General features: G+C 43.7%; 10 protein-coding genes across 10 annotated transcripts; 8 read left to right on the forward strand and 2 right to left on the reverse strand.

Moving 5' to 3' along the window:
- The first annotated feature begins 5 nt into the window (after positions 1 to 5).
- V1512DRAFT_273650 (uncharacterized protein) lies at positions 6 to 1,144 on the forward strand. The gene is made up of 4 exons (XM_066917738.1): positions 6 to 204; positions 261 to 367; positions 419 to 555; positions 605 to 1,144. The coding sequence occupies exons 1-4, from the start codon at positions 46 to 48 to the stop codon at positions 1,108 to 1,110; spliced, it is 909 nt and encodes a 302-aa protein (XP_066774540.1). The 5' UTR covers positions 6 to 45; the 3' UTR covers positions 1,111 to 1,144.
- Positions 962 to 5,851, reverse strand: V1512DRAFT_257082 (uncharacterized protein). The gene is made up of 8 exons (XM_066915154.1): positions 5,612 to 5,851; positions 5,331 to 5,473; positions 5,143 to 5,280; positions 4,749 to 5,096; positions 3,947 to 4,700; positions 2,671 to 3,900; positions 2,033 to 2,625; positions 962 to 1,981 (listed from the first exon to the last, which is right to left on the reverse strand). The coding sequence occupies exons 1-8, from the start codon at positions 5,673 to 5,675 to the stop codon at positions 1,166 to 1,168; spliced, it is 4,086 nt and encodes a 1,361-aa protein (XP_066774541.1). The 5' UTR covers positions 5,676 to 5,851; the 3' UTR covers positions 962 to 1,165.
- A 253-nt stretch (positions 5,852 to 6,104) lies between these two features.
- On the forward strand, positions 6,105 to 8,157 carry V1512DRAFT_201450 (YAP-binding/ALF4/Glomulin; the record flags this gene model as incomplete). Its single annotated transcript, XM_066913216.1, has 4 exons — positions 6,105 to 6,158; positions 6,203 to 6,325; positions 6,385 to 6,685; positions 6,734 to 8,157. 4 exons carry the CDS (start codon positions 6,105 to 6,107, stop codon positions 8,155 to 8,157), a joined length of 1,902 nt encoding a protein of 633 aa, XP_066774542.1.
- Positions 8,158 to 8,454: 297 nt separating this feature from the next.
- V1512DRAFT_232837 (P-loop containing nucleoside triphosphate hydrolase protein) lies at positions 8,455 to 10,791 on the forward strand. Its single transcript, XM_066914023.1, has 6 exons — positions 8,455 to 8,624; positions 8,761 to 8,815; positions 8,916 to 8,970; positions 9,083 to 9,314; positions 9,370 to 10,026; positions 10,076 to 10,791. Exons 1-6 carry the CDS (start codon positions 8,588 to 8,590, stop codon positions 10,570 to 10,572), a joined length of 1,533 nt encoding a protein of 510 aa, XP_066774543.1. The 5' UTR covers positions 8,455 to 8,587; the 3' UTR covers positions 10,573 to 10,791.
- A 76-nt stretch (positions 10,792 to 10,867) lies between these two features.
- V1512DRAFT_288973 (tryptophan synthase beta subunit-like PLP-dependent enzyme) lies at positions 10,868 to 13,569 on the forward strand. Its single transcript, XM_066918156.1, has 5 exons — positions 10,868 to 11,003; positions 11,063 to 11,146; positions 11,195 to 11,358; positions 11,410 to 11,642; positions 11,697 to 13,569. The coding sequence occupies exons 2-5, from the start codon at positions 11,101 to 11,103 to the stop codon at positions 13,369 to 13,371; spliced, it is 2,118 nt and encodes a 705-aa protein (XP_066774544.1). The 5' UTR covers positions 10,868 to 11,003; positions 11,063 to 11,100; the 3' UTR covers positions 13,372 to 13,569.
- On the reverse strand, positions 13,457 to 14,846 carry V1512DRAFT_257093 (uncharacterized protein). The gene is made up of 3 exons (XM_066915155.1): positions 14,516 to 14,846; positions 14,101 to 14,439; positions 13,457 to 14,053 (listed from the first exon to the last, which is right to left on the reverse strand). The coding sequence occupies exons 1-3, from the start codon at positions 14,556 to 14,558 to the stop codon at positions 13,575 to 13,577; spliced, it is 861 nt and encodes a 286-aa protein (XP_066774545.1). The 5' UTR covers positions 14,559 to 14,846; the 3' UTR covers positions 13,457 to 13,574.
- A 202-nt stretch (positions 14,847 to 15,048) lies between these two features.
- Positions 15,049 to 18,501, forward strand: V1512DRAFT_19026 (uncharacterized protein). Its single transcript, XM_066913140.1, has 3 exons — positions 15,049 to 15,569; positions 15,611 to 16,092; positions 16,142 to 18,501. Exons 1-3 carry the CDS (start codon positions 15,274 to 15,276, stop codon positions 18,163 to 18,165), a joined length of 2,802 nt encoding a protein of 933 aa, XP_066774546.1. The 5' UTR covers positions 15,049 to 15,273; the 3' UTR covers positions 18,166 to 18,501.
- On the forward strand, positions 18,316 to 19,872 carry V1512DRAFT_232846 (NUDIX hydrolase domain-like protein). Its single transcript, XM_066914024.1, has 4 exons — positions 18,316 to 18,689; positions 18,833 to 18,952; positions 19,005 to 19,223; positions 19,269 to 19,872. The coding sequence occupies exons 1-4, from the start codon at positions 18,482 to 18,484 to the stop codon at positions 19,496 to 19,498; spliced, it is 777 nt and encodes a 258-aa protein (XP_066774547.1). The 5' UTR covers positions 18,316 to 18,481; the 3' UTR covers positions 19,499 to 19,872.
- A 193-nt stretch (positions 19,873 to 20,065) lies between these two features.
- On the forward strand, positions 20,066 to 22,103 carry V1512DRAFT_19104 (uncharacterized protein). The gene is made up of 2 exons (XM_066913141.1): positions 20,066 to 20,730; positions 20,778 to 22,103. Exons 1-2 carry the CDS (start codon positions 20,179 to 20,181, stop codon positions 21,978 to 21,980), a joined length of 1,755 nt encoding a protein of 584 aa, XP_066774548.1. The 5' UTR covers positions 20,066 to 20,178; the 3' UTR covers positions 21,981 to 22,103.
- A 22-nt stretch (positions 22,104 to 22,125) lies between these two features.
- On the forward strand, positions 22,126 to 25,407 carry V1512DRAFT_257100 (uncharacterized protein). Its single transcript, XM_066915156.1, has 2 exons — positions 22,126 to 22,197; positions 22,254 to 25,407. Exon 2 carries the CDS (start codon positions 22,358 to 22,360, stop codon positions 24,992 to 24,994), a length of 2,637 nt encoding a protein of 878 aa, XP_066774549.1. The 5' UTR covers positions 22,126 to 22,197; positions 22,254 to 22,357; the 3' UTR covers positions 24,995 to 25,407.
- The last annotated feature ends 97 nt before the right edge of the window (positions 25,408 to 25,504 follow it).

Raw genomic sequence — 25,504 nt, forward strand, 5'->3', positions numbered from 1 at the left:
AGGATGCCTGGGCTTAATTGAGTTGCAGAAATAAGATGCTCAGACATGGGGAAAGGGAATAGTAGCGGAAAGCCTCGGGGCGGAGGACACGGATCATCTAAAGGAAAGAACTTTGCTAGTGGTAATCGGTTTCGCGATAGAGAGACTAAAGCTGTGGTTGAGAATGATACTGTCAAGAAACTTCCGGTGAAGACTGCGATGTGGGTTAGTATTATGCTACTTGAGCTGTGTACGACTGGAAGCTTATGATACGTATACAGGACTTTGATCAATGTGATCCGAAAAGGTGTAGTGGGAAAAAACTTGCTCGGCTAGGATTAATACGAAATTTGAGAATTGGGCAAAAGTTTCAGGGAATTGTTATATCGTGAGTTCCGCGCATGTTTGAACTTATGCCTGACTGACAGTTTTATTTTAGACCAAATGGAAAGATACCTGTTTGTCCATATGATCGAGAAATTCTAGAAGAACAAGGCGCTGCTGTCGTAGAGTGCTCATGGGCTCGTGTTCAGGAAATCCCATGGTCTCGCATTGGTGGCCGACATGAGAGGCTGTGTAAGTAACAGACTTTTGCTTATTCGTTACGGTGACTGATGTGTGCTAGTACCGTACTTAGTGGCAACTAATCCGGTGAATTACGGGCGTCCTTGGAAACTGAACTGTGTGGAGGCCATTGCTGCTGCATTTGCAATCACAGGGCACACCGACTGGGCTGCCGAGATCATGTCACATTTTTCATGGGGGCACGCATTCTTGCAAGTGAACAAGGATCTACTTGCTGTATATAGCAAATGCACGGATGCTGATTCTGTAATGAAAGCTCAAGAAGAATGGCTAGAAAAAATTGAACAGGACTACAACGACCGTGAAGCAAAAAAGGCGAACGGTGACGACATTTGGTTAGAAGGAAACATGAATCACATGAGTTTGAACGATGACATTGAAGATAGTGACGAAGACGACGAAGACGACGAAGACGACAAAGACGACAGAAATGACGAAGAAGGAGACAGTGAAGTCGAAGAAGTTGAGTCTGAATTAGAAGTAGAAGAGGAAGAAGAACAGGGACAAGATGACGAACAAGGGGAGAGGCTAAATTACAGTCGATAGTATACAATTTTATCACCTATTATAGAATACATTATGAAGGTCCTGCAGTATCAATCTACTGTGAAGTAGTCTCAGAACAGTACCATCCATCTTTAACCCAATACCCGTCTCCTCTCCTCTCGTCGTACATTACAAGCTCTTTTCCAACAATCCAGTTCAAAACGTCACGCATTTCCACGGGCGTTAAAGCAATGGAAAATTTTCGGCAAAGCTCGAACGGTGATATCCCAGGCCGAAGCGAGATTGTTAGCAGCACGGCATTGACGACTTTCAAGAACCAAGCATGATTGAATTCTCCAGTTACGTTGACCCACAACCGACTTCCTGGAACAAATCGCTCCGGGTGCTCGTAGTCTCGCACTCCAGGAAATGCCACATCTTGACTTGGAAGCGGCGGTAATTCGTGCTCAGCATTGCTTTTCAAAACAATATCACAATCAAGCTTTTCTCGGTCCACAAGCCGTGAAGTATATCCGTCCATCAATTTTCCAGCGCTCACATTCACGCGGACTAACTCAATTTGCTCCTTTGCCACTAAATCTAGCAAGCAAATCATGGAACTGTCTGGTGCCAACCGAGACATTATGATACCTTTAGATTCAGAGAACGCATTCTTCAATCGATCGCGGAAAAAGCAAGCCTTTGAAAACGACGCCTCTTTCGTTCGAAGTCGCAATGCAAAATTAAAGCGATCCGAAAACGCAAAATTACGTCCTGGTAGACGACTTTCCAAGTCGCCAGACATGTACACCAAAGATCTAGCTTTTTCCATCTCTTTGACAGCCTGAGCGCACAGCTGAATGCCAAATTTGTCCAATAATGCCTTTGCTGCTTCAGGTTGATGCTCTGCTTCCTCCGCAGCAACTATAGCCTATAAAAGATGTTAGCCGTTGTGACTCTGTGCACTTCATGAGTCCCTGACCTTTATAAGCTGTTTTGTACTATCAAGCGGCGATGATGCAAAGATACTGGCTGGGTTCATTGAATCTTGATTAACCGCAAACGGCACCGAAACCAAAGTTTCCTCCGACTTTACCGAAGAAACTGCCATTAAAACGTTATCCAACCAGTTGTGGGCAGGCTCGTCGCGGACAAACTCGTGGCCTTGTAGCAGACGGTCTCGCAAATGGTTGGCAAAAAACTTCCCGCTGTCGTTGTGTTTCACTACATCGCCATCATTTTCGCGCCAGTATTGTGCCATTTTGTAAATGTCGACCGTCTTTAAATCAAAAGCCGGAAACTTTTCGGCCTCGTAGCCTTCCAAAAAAATCCGTTCCCATCGATCTGCACCCGATGCTACTCCTTTAGTACCCCCAAATACCTTTCGAACTTTTGGCCATACTGAATGCACCACCGCAACAGTATAGTGCTCTCCCAGAGCAGCACTGACACGGTCCCAATCAATATTATTCGACGATCCACCATAAAATGAACGAGTGATGATGACCACTCTAAATATATCGTCAATTTGCTTATTGCCAAGGCTAATTAAGCTCCTTGCTTGTCGAAAAGATTCTACAAGATTAGAACTGTTAAAAGCACAGATTAAACAAAACTTGCCTTTCTGCTCTCTCAGTGTATCTGCACGCTTCTTTTTCGACGAAGTACTTGTGGTTGTCTTCGGTTTCTTGCCACGAGGTGCGAATTTAGCCAGTGGATTGTCACTTGAATTAGCCGGAAAAGCTTTTCTACTACGCTTTCTTTTGAGTGTTGCACTAGCAGCTAGCTGACTCTCGCTTATACTCAGCGTATTCTTTGCGGTCGTCGTGTCACTTAAAAGTTCTGCCGGCTGAAGGGGTAAACTAGACTGCATTGACTTCGGCGACACACGTGGAAGTCTAGCTTTTTTACCGATCGTAACTAAAGATAGGCCTTTGGTATTTGTATTATCATCCGCTACCCGTCTTCGAAGTCTGTCGGATGCTGCTTGCTGCTGCGAGGTGCTCAGCTTTGCGACCTGCATAGATTTTTCAGCCATTCTTTCAATCCGTAACCGTTGTGCCTTTGACTGCGCAGGCATGATGTAAAATGAAAAGTCATCTGCAATGACTTCTAATTTTTTCATCTTTTTTGCTTCACTCCTTTCGGAAATCAACTGTTCTGTGTATTGCGCAACTTCAGCTGATTCCACAGTAAGATGTGGGTATGTAAGAAGAAATATTGTAAGCGGAAGCCCCTGTTTATCACTAGCAGTTATACAAAGCTTTCTAATCTTGTTCTGCTTCATGAGCGTATCTAAATCACGCTTGACTGTACGGTTATCAAGGAGACCTGAAAGTGAATCTCCAATTATGTTTTTAATAGCATCAGCCAATTTCTTTCCTCCCTCCATTACTCCCTGACTCTCGTCCAACAATTTCAAGATTGCATTTTGCCGTTGAGATGCAGCAATGGAAAAAATAGACCTTTTCTTAAGTTTATTGTCTTTGGGTACTGTTGGCTTATTTGCAGGTATTTTTGGTACAACAATTTCAAATAATTTCTGAATTGAAGTCGGTCTATCGTGCTGAGAACCGGCACTTTGCTGCTCTAAAACAGATTTGTCGACGGCAGCATCATGAGAATCGATTGATCCCTCGGCATCTATGATAAGATCAGATGCAGGTACAGAAGGTTCAATGACGTTAGTGGAAAACTGTGTAGTAGTATTATCTGCCACTTGGGGAGCGGCACCTTTGCGTGGCCTTCGCCGCTTTTTGCTATCAGAATCTGCCGGAGGACCCGGCGTCGAACTAGACTTGATTGGTGAGATTTTGGTCAGATTCGCGGAAACACCCCGCCAAGCAGGTACTGAAATATTAGCTCAACAAAAAATGGCATGTAAAATTGTATGTACCTCGATTTCCATGCGCATCTATCCCAATGTCGATATCGGTTGCAATGCGGTTTCGATTCAGGTGTTTAGAAAGCTCAGTAAAATTACTAATAGTTTTGTTCTTAGAAGAAAGTGGACTGAATTCACCCCAGATATCGTCATGTGGTTTGTCTGTTATTGTTCTGTAGTGGGGAAGAGTGAAGTAACGGTAGTAGTTAAGTCTGGCCATAGAATCGACATTGCGGACGATAGCATATTGTGCCAAGTGCGGAGGTTGCGGGGTCTTCGAACCATCGCTACCGGATGCGTCTCCAAATTTAAACAGAATTGTGTAAAACATGCGTTTGTAGTCAACACCGACACACTGTCGCGTGAGATCCATTGACGATACCCCACTATCTCCTGTTGATGAAACTATATCGTAGATTTGGTTTTCAATGGGAAAGAACCGATTAAACGATGGACCAAGGACATCAGAAGTGTCCGCTTGAACCTGGAAGTTGTCGCCAGCACTTAGATCAAACGTGTCGTTCCCAACCCCGCCATCGTCATCTTCTGAAAGAACATCTAGATCATTATCCTCGTCGTAGTCTTGAGCGTCCACCTCGTCTTCCTTGGTATCGTCTAGATCCTTTACATATTGTATGCATGGATGCTTTCTTGCAGTTGAATCAGAAGTCTTCACAACACTGACTCGGCGAGCACAACCCTTGTCTTCCAAAGAACGAATCATGCGAGCAAAAAGTTTTATCTTTTCTTTAGTATTAAATTGTCCCTAACAGTCATATCAATATAGTTCTAGCATCAATAAAATGTAACATACCAGCTCCTTGCGTAAATCGTGACGTTGTCGAATTCCATTTTTTGACCGCTTAAGAAGGTCCATAATTCTGTGTCGAATTTTATTATAGTCGATAATAGCTACACCCTCGCTTGGATCAAGAACTGGTACCTCTCTGAAGAATTTTAGGCTGATTATCAGCGAAGTGTTTCCATATTTCTTCAACACCACCGAAATTTTTTTGACCAATCCAGCATCAACCAGAACCTTTACCCTGCTAGTCATCGAGCGTGGATCTTGCTTCGCAATACGAGCAAGATCAACAACGTTAATTCCATGTTCTCGAGTGCGAGTAATGACACACAACAACTTAAATGGCATAGGACCAATCTAAAGAGTTACCAACAGTCGTCACAGACCAGTCCAATTATCCTACCATTGATTCTTCTTTAGATGACCCTGTAAGAGAAAACCATAGCCACTCCTCAGTAGCACATATGCGCAGTGAGTCTCCATACTTTGAAAGAAGCAGAGACAGATCAGCCCTGTCGTTATCCGCACTTGTCAATTCCCTCTACGCATAAAATTAGAAACTAGGTTGGACGTCACTAAGACCAGTCATACCAAATCATCATCGCTCTCCTTAATATTGACAGATATTTGTTTATTTTGTAGCAGAAGCCAGTTCCAAACAACAGTTTTTAAGTTGGCATCAAGATCTGTAACCTTTGTGGCCACAATTTCCCACAACCGTGAAACTGTACATCCTAACACCAATATTAGTAACATAACAACGCCATTACTGAGACTCGAACTCGCGCCTCGCGGGAGCAAACGCGCACAGAAACGAATCAAATTTCCAGACGCGTTCAAACACATTTCGGGCTACTCCAAACTGGGCGTACCTTGAATGCCTTCGAGCGCAATTTGCTCAACAACGAACGCGACTAAATCATCAGCAGCTATCATGTTTGTAAGATGCTCTGTTTTGCAAGCAAAATTTTATCCGCGTCGTGCTCGTACTTTGAAATTTATCCACAGTTAGGTTCATTCAATCACATCCGAACTTGGTGATTTTTGTTTAATCTTTGTTCCGGCAATTAATTAAGCATTTTCTTGTGCCAGCTTTATCGTGAAGCTCTTCCAGAAAGAGTGAGATAGTTTGACCCGAGTTGGGAGTTAAAGACCCTAACCCGTTATGGGTACGGCTTTTTAGTATGGTTAGGTGGGGTACACGATTCACACGTCACTTGAAATGGTCTTGGCCTTCTCGCTCGCATAATGAGAGCGTCAAAAGTATTTCCGTACTCCCCGCTACTTCTTGATTCTCATTCGGCATTCGACCCATTTTTAAATACAGAAGAGTCAAAAATGGACTTGGAAAGAGCAGGCGATCAAATGAACTTAGACGATGCTATTCAAGCATTGAATAGTGCTGCCCAAGAAGCGGTGGTAAGTTGAAGAAATTTGGAGCTATTGATCTAACTCTGGAACAGGACAGCGATGACTATATAACTTACTCGACACTACTCGATATTTATCTTACTAATCCTGACCGATACAACGAGGCACAACGTGTTAAATTGCTTCAAGCATTAGAAAATATCCTTCAACAAAATGTAAGATGTTTAAATGCTCTCTCTCGCCTTGCAATTTTGCACTTACTCACACTTTGTAGGAAACTCTTCTTTCTTACGTGGCTTGGGATCTTCCAGTTTTACTCTTAGCGTATCTTTCATCAGCAGATCCGTTCGATACTGTTGCTGCGTCCAAAGTGCCTACTCCAAGAAAGGCTGCTTTGCGGATTTTTAATTTGATCGCGGAGAAGGGGAATGCAAAGGAAGTTTTTCTTAAAGCAATTGAAGCACTGTCTACTCTGACAATCGATTTTTCGCTCGAGGAAACGCCAGAACAGAATCTGGACAATGAGAAGTTGTTCGTGCTGAAGTTTTACGCATTGTTTGAAGTGATTATTTCTGGTACTTATAGACTGTCAGTAAAGCAAGCTGCCATTTAACATTTTATAGTGACGCGACGGATAACTACACAGTATCCTTCAAGATTTTTGACAGCATCTTCAACCGCTTTGCTTTCCTTCTTTTCGGCTCATGTAGACGATTTAAGCGACCAATCTTTACCGGTGTTACTTCGAAGGTTGTATCTATTTGCTCGCGACTACACACCTCCACCATCAAAGTCCCCAGTAGAGCCAGAAGAGGATGCTCTTCAACGTCGTATGCTACAAAGTTATGTGACGCACATGGTTGAGATTATGATGCGGAGCAAGAGTGTTGCATGGAGTCGACGTTACTTTGCAGAGATCAAGTCAGATTTAGAAGTACTGCCAGTGAAGGAAAGAAACAGACCTGTGTCGTTTGATGGAGCCTTAAGTCCTGGAATCATTGAAATGCTGGAGCGGTTCTTGCAGTTAACGGCATCATTTGACATCCCAGCAGAGCAATTTGCAGAAACCATTTTAGAAGAGCCACCAGAACTAGAACCAGAAGATGAAGAAGTAGATCCCAGTTTCCCAGCACCGCCTACAATGATCACCTCAATTCCATTGTCGGCAGAAGGCTGTTTCTTCTTATTAGCTGAACACCTAATATCCGAGCCAGATTGTTCAGTATCATTTACATTCAGCGAAATAATTGCGATTACAAAACGGTTTGTTATTGGAGACGAAGGCGAGAATCCGGGAGCTGGCGTGTGTGATGCTGTCGGTTTTTATGCGTGGAAGTACCTAAAAGATATAACCTCCGACGAGATTGAAGAGATTTCGGCAGAGGAGTTCAATGGATATCTCCAAGTACTGACATCACTATCTGCAACATCGTCGTCGCCGACAGTGCGGTTCATGTATCATACATTGGTTGTTCACCTGCTATCACGGACAAGCCCCGTGCGAGCGTATGAGTACATATACGACACTCTTTTGTACTGTCCATTTGACAACGTGAAAGGCGCTTTTGTGATTGTTTTAAAAGATTTTCTTAAATTGCCAGGACGAAAAAATGCGTCTACTATTTGCGCCAAGATTGATTACGACGAAGCTAAACAGCGACAGGTCGAGGAGCTTGTGAGACAATGCATTTCAGATGTTGCGAGTAGTTCCGATTTAATTCTTGATGAGCGATATTCGACATTAGTTGCCTGGATCAACAATTTTCTTATTGTGGCTGGAGGCGAGAGAACTTTCATACTTGAGACCATTGCAGATTTACACCAGCTATTGGAACGCGATCAAGCATTGGATTCTCAGGAGATGGACGATGACGAGCGCGCGGAGCGCAAGATTCGACAGCAGATTATTTTATCAGGCATTGAACTTCTTGAAAACTCTCACGGATTAGAGACACAAATGAGTGAGCTTTCGATTGATGAAAGTCGGTCACTTGTAACTATCATTTCTGCTTCGGATGGAAGCACGACACCGGTTGCAGCTACATAAGAGATAGCTTTTTGGTAGAAAAATCTATTGTATTTTATTGTAATTAATATAAAAAGACATAAATATCAGAGTCAGGTTGATTGATGCCTTGTTATTGTATATGAAAGACCGCTTCGGGTTGATTGTACTGATAAAGAGACAAGACCGTGCATTATAAGATTCTACTTAAATGGTAAAAACAAATGACAGTTATTCTATTAGTACCAGTAATGCATGCACAGTTAAGTCCTTAGTCTACGGCGTGATTGGGCCCAGAGCAGGTACGATCGAAAGCTAACAAATTAATGCTGAGTACAGTCGTACCGCCTTTTATCTCCTCGCACATATTCGCTGGCTTCCGTCTCGTCGTCCTCGAAGCCCGTTCAAGCCTTGACTTTCACCTGTGTCAACCTCATTCTATTTTTTTCACCATCATTAGACCATTACAAAGATGACTGAAGACGTTCGTTTTACTGCATCCGAGGCCTGTAAGTACATTTTTATTTTGTATCCAGTCAATTGTCTCTGTTCGCCTAAGCCGAATGTTCGATTGAGACTTTTCCAATGACTGAGACAGCCTTCGAATAAATGAATTTTTTTGGCTAACACCTTTCCCACCAACAGCCGTCCTCAATGCTGCTGCAGTGACCCGTGATTATAGTGTTCATCCCCGTATTAAGTACGTCACAGATTCTGCTGTTTTGATGGCGCAACTGCGTGTACAGTCGCAGTCGCATCTACCAAAACGCTATTTATTAATATGAAACTAATCGCAATAGATACAACACTGTTTCCGGTGTCAACGGTCCTCTGGTTATTTTGGACAATGTTAAGGTATAAATTGATTGTTCTTGGGTTTACGAGAAGTCGGATTAGATTATGATTTGTTCTTTATCGTGTAATCTGGTTTATCGGTGTAAAGCTTTTTCTAACGTATTTTTTTTAGTTTCCAAGGTACAACGAGATTGTTAACTTGACTCTTCCTGACGGAACTGTTCGTGCTGGTCAGGTTCTTGAGGTTCGAGGAAGCCGTGCTATCGTCCAGGTCTTCGAGGGTACCTCCGGCATCGATGTCAAGAAGACCCGTGTCGAGTTCACCGGTGAGAGCTTGCGTATCCCCGTCTCAGAGGACGTTATGGGTCGTATTTTCGATGGTTCTGGACGCGCTATTGACAACGGTATGCTATTACTCAAAAAATCTATAAGGTTAAATTGGCTGACCTTTGCAATCAGGTCCAAAGGTCTTCGCAGAGGATTACCTTGATATCAACGGTTCTCCCATTAATCCTTACTCCAGAATTTATCCTGAAGAAATGATTTCTACCGGTATCTCCGCCATTGATACCATGAACTCTATTGCGCGTGGACAGAAGATCCCTATTTTTTCTGCCGCTGGTCTTCCTCACAACGAAATTGCTGCCCAGATTGCCAGACAGTCAGGTCTCGTCAAGCGTCCCACCAAGGACGTTCAAGATGGTCACGAGGAGAATTTCTCTATCGTTTTCGCTGCTATGGGTGTCAACTTGGAAACCTCCCGATTCTTCAAGCAGGATTTCGAAGAGTCTGGCTCGCTCGACCGTGTCACTCTCTTCCTTAACTTGGCCAACGATCCTACTATTGAGCGCATTATCACTCCTCGATTGGCTTTAACCACTGCCGAATACTTGGCTTATCAGACCGAGCGACACGTCTTGGTCTTGTTGACCGACATGAGTTCGTATGCCGATGCCCTCCGTGAAGTTTCGGCCGCACGTGAGGAGGTTCCCGGTCGTCGTGGTTACCCCGGTTACATGTACACTGATTTGTCCACCATCTATGAGCGTGCTGGTCGTGTCGAAGGACGTAATGGATCTATTACCCAGATTCCTATCCTTACCATGCCTAACGATGGTAGATTTTATTGTCTCTTCTTTTAAGAATCATTTACTAATAATTTTAGATATTACCCATCCTATTCCCGATTTGACTGGTTATATTACAGAGGGACAGATTACAGTTGACCGACAGTTACATAACCGTGGTATCTACCCACCAATTAACGTTCTTCCATCTCTGTCCCGTCTTATGAAGTCTGCCATTGGTGAGAAGCTTACCCGAAAGGATCACGGCGATGTCTCCAACCAGTTGTATGCCAAATATGCTATTGGCCGTGATGCCGCCGCTATGAAGGCTGTCGTCGGTGAGGAGGCCCTGTCGCAGGAGGACAAGCTTTCGCTTGAGTTCCTAGAAAAGTTCGAGCGCAGCTTTATCGCCCAGGATGCTTATGAGGGGCGTTCCATCTTTGAATCATTAGATCTTGCTTGGTCGCTTCTCCGTATTTACCCCAAGGAGTTACTTAACCGTATCCCAGCCAAGATCATCAACGAATTTTACCAGCGCCAGCGTGCGGAGGCTGCTGCTCCTGCTCCGGCGCCTGAGGCTGAGACTGAAGAGTAAGAGTGCTGCTCGAAGTCTGGACTTGATATTCAAAACTTTTTTAAAATGTTTTAATAAATTGTTTTTGTTTCATTTATCTGTATTTTTTTTTTGGGAGTATGATGTTGCAACTTGTGCCAGCGTTTGTAATGTAGTAAGTGCTTACTTTACCTGCCTTCGTTAATAGTTGTTGGTTTTTGCGTGGCATATAAATACATATTCACATGTTTTTATCCGTTAATTTTGCTTTGAAGTATTTTATAAATTTAGAGGCGTAGTCATTTGTAGATTCAGAAGAAGGTTACAAGCCCCACTACTTTGATCGCAAGACCGAATTTATTTCAAGTCATTGGACTTGGCCTCCATCTTTTTCAATTACCAGCTCTTAATTGTTGTCCTAGCAATTTGTATTGTTATCTGATTGTAATACTCTTTGGAATTTCTTTTATACAGTAAGTTTAATGACTGTTGACATCTATGAATTCTGTGGCAAAGTGCTAATCTATACAAGCTTACTAGATTAAATTTCGCTTGATACATATTATTGCAATGACAGACAGATTAAAGGCTACTTTTGCCCAATGCAAGAAAGAAGGTATGTGCCAAGTTGCCATATTAATTGAACGATGCTGAGATTGAGTAGGACGACCAACATTCGTTACGTTTGTAACAGCTGGATACCCCACGGCCAACAGCTCCGTTGATATCATGAAGAGCATGCAAGCTGGAGGTGTTGACGTTATTGAGCTTGGATTACCTTTCACAGATCCCATTGGTGATGGTCCTACTATTCAGAAGTCAAATACTGTAAGCTTTGCTGATCGTTGTGGCGAGTGAGATGCATACTGACTTCCCCAGATTGCTCTTCAGAATGGTGTCACTACTGCTCAAACCGTTGGTATGGTCGCAGAAGCCAGGAAGGCTGGAGTTACAATTCCGATCGTTCTCATGGGTTACTACAACCCAATTCTCACTTATGGCGAAGAAAAGTTCGTTTATGACGCGAAGCACGCCGGCGCCAACGGCTTCATCATTGTCGATTTCCCTCCAGAGGAAGCAGTTAAGTTTCGCGACATCTGTACAAGAGAAAAGTCAGCGCTCTGATTTACTGTTTATGAGATACATTAGCTGATCTAAACTGTTAGAATGAGTTATATTCCTTTAGTCGCCCCATCGACTACTGATAGCCGATTGGAATTGTTGGCATCAATTGCAGACTCATTTATTTATGTTGTTTCTCGAATGGGTATTACCGGAGCCCTTGGAACATTGAACTCAGAATTGCCCGTATTGTTAGCTCGCATTCGTAAATACACCAAAGATACACCTCTTGCAGTTGGATTTGGCGTCAGCACTCGTGAGCACTTTCTCAGCGTCTCTGAGATTGCCGACGGTGTTGTTATTGGAAGTAAGCTTGTTACAGTCATTGGAGAGGCGAAGACTGAGGATGTCCCTGTTGTGACAGAGAAGTACTGCTCTGAGATTTGCGCTCGCACTGGTCCCATCCCAAGACCACATTTGGAAGCCACTCCTTCTGCAGTTATCACTGAAGAGAAGTCTTCTGAGCTTGCATCAGAATTTCTGAAGGGATCGAAGATTGATGAATCTAGCGCTCGACAGTTCCCATCTCGATTTGGGCCATACGGTGGACAGTATGTGCCAGAAGCACTTGTCGACTGCTTGGCAGAGCTGGAAAAAGGGTTTGAAGCGGCCGTCAACGATCCTGCTTACTGGGAAGAATACCGATCATACTACCCCTACATGGGTAGACCGGGAAAGTTGCATCACGCTCCTCGTTTGTCTGAACATGCTGGCGGTGCACAGATCTGGTTAAAGCGTGAAGATTTGAACCATACCGGTAGCCACAAGATCAACAACGCTTTAGGACAAGTGCTTATTGCTAGAAGACTGGGAAAAACTGAAATTATTGCCGAGACTGGTGCCGGCCAACATGGTGTTGCATCTGCTACCGTCGCTGCCAAGTTTGGCATGAAGTGCACAGTATACATGGGAGCTGAAGATATCCGCCGCCAGGCCCTTAACGTTTTTCGTATGAAGTTACTTGGTGCTAAGGTTGTTTCGGTCGAGGCTGGCACTCGTACTCTGCGTGACGCTGTTAACGAGGCTCTTAGAGCATGGGTTACTAACTTGTCGACCACCCACTACATTCTTGGATCTGCCGTCGGCCCACATCCGTTCCCTACTATGGTTCGAACACTCCAGAGTGTGATTGGAAGAGAGACCAAGGAACAGTTTTATGAGTATAAGAAGAAGCTTCCTGATGCCGTTGTCGCTTGTGTTGGCGGTGGTAGTAACAGCGTGGGTATGTTTTATCCATTTGCGGAAGATAAATCAGTCATGATGCTCGGTGTTGAAGCTGGTGGCGAAGGTGTTGACACTCCACGTCACAGTGCGACTATTACGGCCGGTAAGGTTGGTGTTTTACACGGTGTTAAGACCTACGTTCTTCAAAACGAAGATGGCCAAGTCATGGACACTCACTCTGTCTCTGCTGGTCTCGACTATCCTGGTGTGGGTCCGGAACTGTCGATGTGGAAAGATACTGGTCGCGCTAAGTTTGTTGCTGCCACTGATGCTCAAGCCCTCCAAGGCTTCAGATTGCTGACTCAACTGGAAGGTATTATTCCTGCTTTGGAGTCTGCTCATGCCGTTTACGGCGCAGTTGAGCTGGCAAAGACCATGAAACCTGATCAGGACATTGTTATTTGCTTGTCTGGACGTGGTGACAAGGATGTCGAAAGTGTTGCTGAGATTCTTCCCAAACTCGGACCTGAGATTGGATGGGACTTGAGATTTTAAGTGACAGCACTTCGTGACCTCACCGATGTACACGGACTTCTTGGCAGAATTTTGGATCGCAGTAATTAACTACGTTTCAAAAAAGTCTTCATAATTTGTAATTTTTAGCTAGTGAATACACTAAAGCGCCAAAAGTTCTCAGCAAGGCAAGTAAGTTAACTTTGCTAAACCAGGTGTTAGTACATGCAGAGAATCAATGACATCTACCGCCCGCTCCCGTTTTGTAGAGGACGACCACGAGAATCCAAAACTGCGTGCTCAATCATGTAGATAATTTCGTTTTTAGCAATTCTGACCTGGTCAGCCGTTCCACTGATGTTGCAGACTCGTTCCGGACCCTCTTTTCCGTTTGTTATAAATTGTACTCTTGCGCCGCTATTTCCTTCTAGGCGCTTCAACGTCTCGCCTCCACGTCCAATTACTAAACCGACAAATGGTGTTTTGACAATTACAGACTCAGTTTTTGTGCCACCGGGAGAATAGTCTCTTTTAGGACTGCACGCACGACAGCGCTCGTCATCACCTAGGCGCGGAGGGGTGGGCGATCTCTTTCGCCGACGGTCGTCGCCTCTACCACTTCTGTCACGATTACCACGGTCACGATCACGATCGCGATCATCACGGTCACGATCGTTACGGTCATGACGTCCGCGGTCTTCGTCGTATTGCCTATCATCGTATGCTGTCCGCGTTAACATCAATTAAAGGAACTAAAGATGTCACACATACACCTGCTATCTGAATGGTTTGATCGATTGTAATACTCTCCAATACTCATGCTACTACTATCTGGTTTTAAAAGAGTTGCTAAATCCAGGTATCCGGTGTTTGTAGGAGCTGGAAGGTTATATGAGCTTGTAGCGGCCGCGACAGCAGCCAACGCAGCATTTGTTGCATTTTGAGTGACGGAATTGTTTTGAGATTGGTATGCACCGTACTGGGCAAGTGCTTCTGGAAGTTGAGCTTGTGGTATGCCAGCTGGATATTGTATGGGCGTCTGAGGCTGGTACTCATACTGAGGGTAACCTTGAACAGGTACTTGCTGTTGCTGTTGTTGAGCTCGTTGAGCTAAATAAAAAAAGTTAAGTGGTTAGCTTGGTTCCCATTACAGTCAAATTTTCTATTGGATTTTGCTGATACATACTTAATGCAGCAAGAAGAGAAGCCACCGCAGCTTGATCGGTCATTGTGTTTTCCAATCTTATATAATATAGTGTTTTCGCGTCAAACGGGACTAATGATTTTAACTGATGCTTGGAATTATTGACGGTTCACGGACAAGCTGACGAGTTCGATATGAGGAGGTGGCCAAACACGTCAGTGCTAGAGTTTCTTTCTGGGAATGAATTGAAAGACGGGAGTAAAAGACAAGATCCGATGATTGTCTATTCAACAAAAAAAAAGGTTTTCTTTGAGTTTAATTGGAGCGACCGCTATAGGGTGGTTGTGTGAGGTTGAGAGTTGTTGTGAGAGAAATAGAGGAGATGGTGAGAATGGAAGGATTGAAAATGCTGTTATAGAAGTACATGCTGAGAAATACACACAATATATAACCGGCGTATAGTTGATACTGTTACACTTTGCTTATGTAAAATCCGAACGTCTCCTCAACCGCCATTTAACTGCTAAATCAATTTGTTTTATTACTCAGATCTCTTACTAGTATGAGCTACAGCGTGTTTAGCAGTTCAGGTAAATTCCGGATCATTACTCATCTTCAAGAGCTCTTACAGCATAACGAATTTCGTGCGGCGCGTTGACAAAAACTACTTGGAAAACGTGCATGTTCAAAACTCGGAAAGTCACGATATTGAGGCTGTTATACATATTATAAATAGATTGCGAATGAATTTATAGTCAGAAGGTGCCTATGAAAACGTCAATATCATTACAAATTGCAAAATGGGGTGGATATCAGCATTGACATCATGCTTAGTGAATTCTCGATTACCGACGCATTTGATATGTGAGCGAGTACAGCTGGCCCGGCTGTGTGGAACAGCTATATCAAGAAATCATAGCTATTTACTGGATCGGACGCTTTTGGCAAACTTCTCTACATCAAGAAAGATAGCAGACACTGAAGCAGTTTCTCACGGATCAGATGATAGAATAGCTGTGAAACGAACTGAGAATGTCGAACAAAACGATGATACAGAGCAGCTGAATACTGGTGGTGAAATTTTGAAAACTTTTGAGTATGTTATCGTATGTGTGGTACCAACAACTAACGGTTTAGAGTTGGAAGCGAAAGTATTGATCGGAGTTCTCCAAACAGTGTGTCAGATGCATCGTTTCAGCATGATGTAACCGTACCTAGAATACTCAGCTCAGATATCGTGAGGATGATTCGAGCAAAAAACATATTGACTCCGGCGAAATTGGCCAAGATATCGAGCAAGTTTACTTTGGTTGAAAATGCTTCAAATGATCGAGCAACGAATTCAGACATAACAGCAGCCACTTCTTACAGCATAGACAAGCAACTCTATAGACTTGTGGAAGCAAATTTGTTATCAGGATTTGTGATACCACACTCACAATTACTCTCAACTCCATGGGCGACTGGGTGGGAAACTTCTTTACTAGCTTCTCAAGGCCAGTCGTTACAATATGTTGACGCTCTCGTCGAGAAGCTGGCTTTAGATCTCAATGCTGATATACTCAGCATCGATGACACGGATTTAGAAGAGATTTTTGGCTCTGTACTGTATACTTCGTGTAAGTTTAAGCGACTGATTGTTGGAACGATAAAGTAACAAAAATCAAGCTGGAGCATCCGTAATGGAGTGGTTGAAGCAGCGGTCGCTGTCATATCTTTTCCGTGAGGTTGAGCAGCTGGTGGCACGTTCATACGTACCTGGACAATCTCTGGCTGACAGAGAAGCCAGTGAAGAGGAGGAAGAAGAAAATGAGTTCTCTCTTGACGAGGAAATAGACAAACTGGATTCTACTGTGTCGAAGTTTTGGGCCTCAATAGCCACCGAGTTAATTAATATTGCGATTGAAAAGAAAAGTTTACAGCATATGCCAATACTAGAGGAATCAGAGCCGTTATCACACTCGCGACTAATTGTACACGTTCGTGATTTTCTTGCAATCGGCGAATCAAAACTAGGGGATGAGTTCATGAAACAGTTGGAACGGCAGATAGAACTCAAACGAGCTACTGGATACCCTATAGTACTGGTCGCTACTGGATATAAGCCACATGATTCGTCTCACTTGGCAACGAACCTGGCCTCTATTCAACGAGAATCATTCGGGTTGCCAGAAGATTTTTTAATTGGTGCAACAGGCAGCGCGAGTATGCTGAAGCAAGTGATCCCACTGTCCCATGATAGCAACAATTTGGAAGCTCGAGTTGAAAATCTAGCGCGGATACGTCAACTCAATGCTCGGTATCTCGACATATATCTTCGTCGACTAATGAATCAGCCTTTGAAAAGGATTCTTGAGCTACCCAAAGGATGGGACACAGACGAGACTTTCTCCAGTGAAGGTACACGGCTGTTTTCTAGTGGTATTGTTTCTGCGGGACTATTGTACAGTCTAATTACAATTATTAAAGGACTGCTAGTCAAAGAACAAAGATCTACGGTCGATATAGAGTTGTTAGATCAAGCAGTTGCACTGTATCGCTCTTCTCGGAAATTTGGATTTCAGCAAAGTGATACACTCAGATCGATGGACTTCGACCCTTATCAATTGGCTACAATTGAAGCTACAGACGCGACTTTTAATATTTCTTCCACTAGTTCTGAAGCATCACATAGATCTCCAGAATACAATACATTTCAGCAAGAAATGAAACACAAGGACATTTATGCTCTCAGCCCGAGCCTGTCAACCAGAGAAAAGGCATTTTTGAACAGAGTAGTCTCGCCGGAAAAGATTGATATTACATTTGAAAATGTCATCGCACCGCCAAGAACGTTTGACGTATTGAAGGACACGGTGATGCTTTCCATTGTTATGCCGGAGGAGTTTTCTTACGGAATTCTCGCTTCTAGCGCTACATCTGGTATCTTGCTGTACGGTCCGCCAGGAACTGGTAAGACGATGCTTGCCAAAGCACTTGCTAAAGCAGGCCAAACGACGTTCATTGAGATACAGCCGAGTGATTTACTAGACCAATACTGGGGTGAGACAGAGAAAAAAGTGCACGCTTTGTTTTCTCTTGCACGAAAACTCAATCCATGTATTCTGTTTGTTGACGAAGTTGACTCTCTCATGCGCGATCGATCAGCGCGACACGTTCATCGTGATATGATAAACCAGTTCATGTCAGAGTGGGACGGTCTTAGAACAACAAAGGAACGGATTTTGGTTATTGGCACAACTAACCGACCATATGATCTTGACGAGGCAGTTTTGAGACGATTTCCTCGACGAGTTATGGTGGATCTACCAACCGAACGGAATCGAGAAGAAATCTTCAAAATTCATTTACAAGGGGAAACTCTTGGAGAAGACGTCTCACTTAGTCAGCTAGCTAAAGACACTGAAAACTTTACTGGATCAGACATCAAAAACATTTGTATCATAGCAGCCACGCAAGCAGTGAAGGAACGCAGATCCGATACGGCTCTCGCTGCTTTACCACGGCGAGTTTTGACCAAGCGACATTTCGAACTGGCATTGAAAGAAACCACTTCATCAATTAGCGATGAAATGGGATCACTGAATATGATTAGAGAATGGGATAAGCAGTTTGGTCAGGATGGGAAAAGGACATCTCATGGCGGGTTCGGATTTTCAAACTACAAAAAGCCCAGTAGTCCTGTGCATTGATTGAGATAGACATTTCTCAACAGCAGTTTTATAGAATAAACGCACTCTTGATTGCGAGTGTAAATTAGATAGTGATTGCTACATTTTAATAAGATGTCAGGGTTGTTGCTCGTATTCGGATCTGTCTCGGCAAATTATAATTACCCGGCCGCATTTGGCGTCATTTGCTTGTGCGACATCCTATCTCGGAGAGTGAACAAACTAGTTTGGAACTGATACTCAGCAAGCAAAAATTCATTTACCACGCATTTGTGTTTTTTTTCCACATCAAATATACGCGCCTGCCGGCTGAATACACTGTTTATTGCTAGGTATCATGCCTGCCATTACCGAAACTACTCTTACGCGCGAGAGAATTCTCCGCTTATTCCCAGACGTTGCTGCTTTTTCTGAGTCTGCTCCTACAGCTCAAGACGCGCAATTATTTGACGGTTATGATGAGGAGCAAGTTAAGCTTATGGAGGAAGTTTGCATCGTGCTTGACTGGAACGACGTGCCTTGCGGTAGTGCAAGTAAGAAGACATGTGAGTATAGAACGTTTGCTCTGCATATACACACGCGCAACAGAAGACAATACATTGCATAATGTGCCTTCGTTGCTGGTTGCTGTTGAGAAATGCCTTTTTTATATACTTTACTGTAGAGCGCCGACTAATTTATCATGTAGGCCATCTCATGACCAACATTAACGCCGGTCTATTGCATAGAGCGTTCTCAGTGTTTTTGTTCAACGACGAAGGAAAGCTGCTGTTGCAACAGCGAGCGGACGAAAAAATCACATTTCCAGGTACAGTTTAATTTTTGACTCACAACTTCTACGTTGCTGATGGACAACGTAGGAATGTGGACCAATACATGCTGTTCACACCCTCTCTCTATCCCCTCGGAAATTGGTGACGACTTGCCTACCTCAGTCATGGGAGTCAAAAGGGCAGCACAGCGAAAATTGGATCAAGAACTTGGAATACCTGGCAAAGACGTTCCGTTAGATGGCTTTCACTTTCTGACTCGAATTCATTACAAAGCACCAAGTGACGGTGTTTGGGGAGAGCACGAAAGTATGTTGACGTAGTTTAGAGGTATTGCACTGCTAATATATAAAGTTGACTACATCCTTTTCATCCAAGCTACACCTGCTGTCAATGCCAATCCCAACGAGGTTAAAGACGTCGCATATGTCACACCTGATGAGCTACGGGCTATGTTCAATGACGAGAAACTCACATTCACACCATGGTTTAAGCTGATTTGCGAAAGTTATCTTTTTGATTGGTGGGCAAACTTGGACCAGGTGAAGTCTTTTCATGAGGAGGGGATTCGGCGTATGTTATAGACTACACACTACTGCATAACAGCATTTTCTTTCTTCACACTGGAGATGTTGTGAAAAGACCCATCATTCAGAACGTCACCCGACTGCTGTTCGCAAAAAGTTTTTTGAGATTTTCTATCTGATTTTCCGTTTATTAGACAGAGGGCAACGCGAGGCGAAGTTACCCGCATTCTTTTCACCGCATAGCCTTTTAGACTCATATCACTCGATTCGAACTGTGTATATTCTTGAGGAGTTCCGCTTGTTCTATAGATTGTGCCAGATCACACCCGTGCGCCCTTTCTCTGTATTCTTTCTTCTTTGTGTAGATGTCTACCTGTTACTAGTGTATATTTGCTTGTGTTATGCCTAATTAATTTTTGGATTTATAATTACCTGCGATGACCGATTCAGACGTACAGAAGAGGACATAACAAAGGCTACCTTAAACGCACCGTTCACATCTCAGCTTCAAATAATAGAATAATAAAATTAAGGTTTATTAGAGTTTAGTTGTTACAGCCGGTTTGGTGCGGCTTAATATGCAAGCGTTTTGACAGCTAACGAGGGTCTAGTACGAATAAACTGATGCGAAGAACGCAACGAAGAATAGCAGCAGTTTGGTCAGGTAAACTAGAACAGCCGACCGTCTGCAGAACGGTGAGCCGATTGCACTATTAATATACACTGTGCTATAGAGAATGGCTGTTTTTTTGAAAAGCCGCCGACTTTTAAACAAGTTTCCGAGTTACCTGCGCGGTCGACGGCTCGTGCTGATAGTCGTATCAGCTGTGTTCAGTATAATATGGATCAAGACTTACGTTAATGTTGCACACAGCCGGAGGCTTCGCAGTGGATCTATAGCATCAGCGATGATACCGTTGGCAGCCAATAGCTATATCCATTCTACTCAGTGGGAGGTGCCGTTCTCGTTTTCAGTCTCGAACACTGACTCCGATGTTGCTGTTCTTCCACCTCTCGTAGACAGATGCCCGGTTTACACTTTTTTCGATCCAAATATGGCAGAGGCTGCCGGACAAAATGCTACTACTGAAGCTAGAATTATCAAGGTTTGGAAGCAAGCGTTTTGGGCTCTTGGATTTCGACCTACCGTTCTTGATCTAGAGACTGCTCAGCAACACAAGTTATACAAAAGTGTCAACGATTTGGAGTTAAAGGGAGAAGTAGCTATTGATGCAATGAAATATCTTGCATGGTCTTCCGTTCCAATTGGCATGTATTCGTCATACAGGGTACGTTAAATGCCATTTGAGATAACTTACAGCGCTAACATTAGAAGTTACTACCAATGACTACATCACCAACGGAGGACATATTCAAATTTCTGAGGTCGTGCCAGTATGGACCTCTAATTACATACAAAGATGTCGGTACCGGTCTCATTGTTGGCTCACCTGAGGCCGTTGAGGACTTTGTAACTCGATCATATTCTGAACCACAACGGGGCAAAGCATTATCAGCGTCAAATCATAAGCACACTGTTGAAGATGAAACAGGAATGTTTGCCTATTACTCAACGGCTGTGTACACAAAGTTGTATTCATCAATACCCGAGCACTTGCTGCCTGAGCTTATGAACTCTCATTTGCATTCCACTTGGCTATCGCGTTTCCCCGAGGGAATTTCCATTGTGGACCCATTCCCAGACACGACACACTCTATCATGTTCCCATCACTGGCAACGGCAAACGCTCTGTCTACGTGCCCGCCAACAGAATACGAGCCTTTCTGCCCGCCGAACATAAAGTCATGTTTTCAATGCTCTAAACAGCTCACCACGGATTTTGTGAAAACAGTGAACAGAATCCCAGATTCAGAAAGTAAATTTGTGTTTATAACAGTTCCACATCCAATGACAATGCTTGCACTTTCATACGGCACACCCGCGATCACTGCTGATATCGTTCGGCGGAGGACAGGGAGAGACTTGTTTACGCGCAGCATAACAAGTGAAATCATTTCAGAATCGGTTGGGTCGCCGCACCGAGTGCTGGAGCTTAAACGGATTGCAGTTGCAAACAGCGAAGTTTTAAACACTGAATACGTATCTATTTTCGAAGCTCAGTTTGATCTTTCAAACTGTATGCTAGACGATAACATTCGATGGGCTGTTGGGTTTAATTTTGCTCCCATTTCTGAACTAGAAGATTCTATTGATGAATTTCTTGGAGCACCAAAATCAAAAGTCATCTCGTTCGACGCTTTAGCGTTGGAAGTTTCGGGGTGCTTGTCATCATCACAGTACATAGATTTACAGAAGGAGTCAGAAAGAATTCCCAGTAGGAAGGAAGGCGCTGCAGAACAACCGGTGAAAATATCATCTGTACTGACGGCTATTCGCGACCGTGTTGCTAGTCGCAGAGTAGACCGAATGAAGGAACGAAACATGATTGAAGCATGGAACATGGCAGACGCTGAAATCTGGAGATTTGTGAAGTCTCTGAATGAGCGCGCACATAAAGAAGAGCAAGTTTGGGAGTAGTGCATGTTAGTCTTTGGGCTATGTATATTGGAAATTGTAAATTTTGGTCAACTGTAACTTGTTTTGTGCTTTTAGCTATACGTAGACTGGTTAAAACGAATTACACGAGTAAGTCCGTTGCGCCGCACGTATATTGAACGGTTATTAATTGTCAGTTTTATCGAGAAATCAAAACTAGATACTATTTCTTACAAAAGAAAGCAATATAAGAATACAGGTATGTTTTTGAAACTGTATGTACCATGAATAGACAGTTTTAACGTCTAGTTTTAGGCTGATTTGCACGATATTCTCTTGAATTCGTGGTGAAATCGCTGCCGGCGTTGCCACTACAGTCTTAAGCAGCGCAGCGGTATTACTACTTACACAGAAAGAGAATGTCGCACAATTCGCTATTTAGTGGATTGACGCGATCTTCCTCATTTGCTGCAGGCTTTACAAGTTTGAAGAGCAAGCTGCCTGAAGACAGTGCAGAAAGCATTGGGACGGCATCAGTTGTATCTTCTCCTGTGAGAGGCACACGTCTATCTCCAGCCTCTACAGTACAGAAACCACTGTCACCCAGATCTGCTCTTAATAATCAGTTATCAGAGACAGAGACTTTTCTTGTTGCAGATGTTTGCGCTCTAAGACATTTTCGAGGCGCCGATAAGCAATACGTAGAACGAGATCAAGGACGCATCAAGATTGTATTGGTATCAGGCTATGAGGTTTATCTGGTTGAACAATGGGCATGCGCTCGCTTTTTAAATTCGACGATTACTTGTTATACTGGAAATCCTGAGCATCAAATCAAAGTGGGATTTCTTTCAGTGCCCAAGAATCGCAAGCAATGGTCGTCGCACATAAGGTCTTTCATAGAAGAATTGTCTGCATTGAATGCTAATTTAAAACAATGCGGTGACCTGGGAACACTTTATGTCACAAATCTAGCTTCGTTTCCGTCTAAGTTTACATTGATCAACGTACCTGACGGCGATGTATGGGCACACCAAGACGACTTCAAAATTAAAGAAAATCTTCGCCGAATGGGATGTGGAGGCCGTGCTGGAATTACTTTAAACAAACCTGCTGATGCTAGCCGTGACAAGTTTTACCAGATATACAGAGTCAGTGATCGTGTTCCGTTTGACGATGCGGTAATTGACTTGGTGATTTTGATTCAAATAGCACTGCATTACTTTGATTTGTTTCAACGGCATGAAATTGACGGTCTATTTTGCAATAAGACTGAGCGTGCAATAAACAATTGGTGGCACGACATTGGCGCTGCTCCAGTAGGCTCATCATCTGCACCTACTGGCGCATCCTTTGCTTTCGCTGGCACATCCGAAAATGCTTTGGGACCAACTACAGTTGCTGCAATACTAGGTCGGGTTGTTGGTTATCGTCATCGCCTAAATGCAGCAGGAGCTCCTGTCCCTAAAGATCCATTTGATTTAGATGCGTTCGAATTTGCAATCTCGACGTTTCAGCGGAATGTAAAACAGGAACGGACAGGGAGGTTTGATAAAAAAACACGTGAAAGACTGTCTTCTATTACGGGCAAAATTTCTACCTCAGAAAGATTTCCGTTGACAAAGGTTGTGAAGACAACAGTGCAAGACTTGTCAGGAATACGTACACGGCTTGCGAGCGATGTCGAAACAACTGACTACGACCGGTTTATAGAGAATATTTACGGTAAGTCATTGCGGTACTTGTGGCTTGGTAAGACTAGTAAAGAGTTTTCGCGAAACTCGAAACTTTCACGACTTACAAGTTTGCTTGACGACCCTGAGTCACCGTTATCTCATCATGCCGCAACCACACTTATTTCCACAGCAGGTGCCCCACAGGGCCCGTCTAATGCTTATCAGCTGGCACAAAATTCAGTACAACAAGTCTCCAACGGTATATCTGCAGTTTCCACCGGCGCGCTCATCTCGACCGATGAAGTCAGCATGATGCAACCGGTAGCCTTAGCAGGCACGGAACCACTTGTCGACGATGACAATCCAACAGATCGCAATGACTACCAAGATGACGAAAAGTCAGATTTGGACGGTACCGATTTTATGAGAGGAAACGAGGCTACCGGAGTATATTTGGAAACTGTTCCTGGGCACAGGCGGCACCATAGACATCATCAGATGACCGGGTCAGATGTGTCAGCAAGGGAGTCACGCCGTGATCTTAAAGGGGCTGTACGTCGCGGTAGAGTCAAGACTGACGAGGCATTTCGCAAAGTCAACAAGCTTGCAGATAATCTGCGATCTAGACGGCGCCGGGAAGGCGAACATCATGCACATGGTTCGAAAGCAGGTAGTTTGACCGGCTATAAAACACTAGACAATATGCCTCTGTCTGCTGGCACTTCAACTGCACCTTCAACCGGCACAGATATTTCTGGAAGAGGAGAGGCTGGTCCGGATGATTTAAATACAACCGTTGAATTGCACGAAGGAGGTTATGACGACGAAGAAGACGATGACGAATACCACAGGTACAAGGACGACAATGGTGGGACGTACAAATTCAGACCTCGGACAAAAGCAAGCGGTACGAGCGCAAGCTACAGTAAAAGCGCAATATCAAGTTCGAGACACGACGACTCGGATATTGATGAGAGCTCAAATAGTGTGCCTCCAAGCAGCACACCGGATCCAAAGCTAGAAGAGGAACATGTTTTGATGGAAGCTATTGAAGCTGAGCTAAAGCTATATATGGATAAGAAAGAACAAGTTGGCATGTTTAGGCCGCGAATGGTCAAGTCCTTTGCCGACCTTGGTGATGCTTTGCCTCTCGAACAATTTTATGGGCTTCGGTCGCCTACTCCAAAGCGATTAACCATATTGATTGATGACGAGACAGAAAAGACCGTGAGAAGGGCTAGCTTTTCTGTTGCCGAAAATTCGATCTTACGATGGGAAGCTCCTTCAAATCCTCCGACTGAATTTGTTCTGGGTCTGTTTAACAAAGTAAAGCGATTACAGGAGTGGAGTTTGTTACAAACCAAGGAAACCACGGTATGATTTCAAATACATAATAACAGTTTATAGTTAGTTTAACACTGTATAGGATGTTAAGAGTGATTACGATAGCGCGTTAGCAGATGTCGGCAAATTCTACAACGACGCGTTGACGGAGTCTAACACTTTGCAACAATCGTATCAGGCTGTAATCACGCGTGAGACATATCTTGCGAACGGAATTCGGGACTTGGATATGGAAGCTGCGCGATTGCAGTACGAGTTACGGACGCTGGATGCCAAATTGGATGATGTCGACGAGTCGATTGACTCTTTGGGAATGAGGATCATGGGGATGGAGTCAAGGTTGACAGCGCTTAAAAGCTGGAGCAAATAAAACTTACAAATTTACATGGAATTGGTGCATTGTTTGTATATAGTAATCATTCACAATGGAGTCAATGTTTATATTTTTATTTTACGAGGAAAACCGAAGGCCACGATGATTAACTTTAAGTGGGAACCCTAATTGGAGATTTAAAAAATCCAAAGTTTGCTCACGCAGAAATTCCC

Source organism: Lipomyces arxii (genome assembly GCF_038497795.1).
Source record: "Lipomyces arxii strain Phaff 12-163 unplaced genomic scaffold V1512scaffold_1, whole genome shotgun sequence".
Lineage (NCBI taxonomy): Eukaryota > Fungi > Ascomycota > Lipomycetes > Lipomycetales > Lipomycetaceae > Lipomyces > Lipomyces arxii.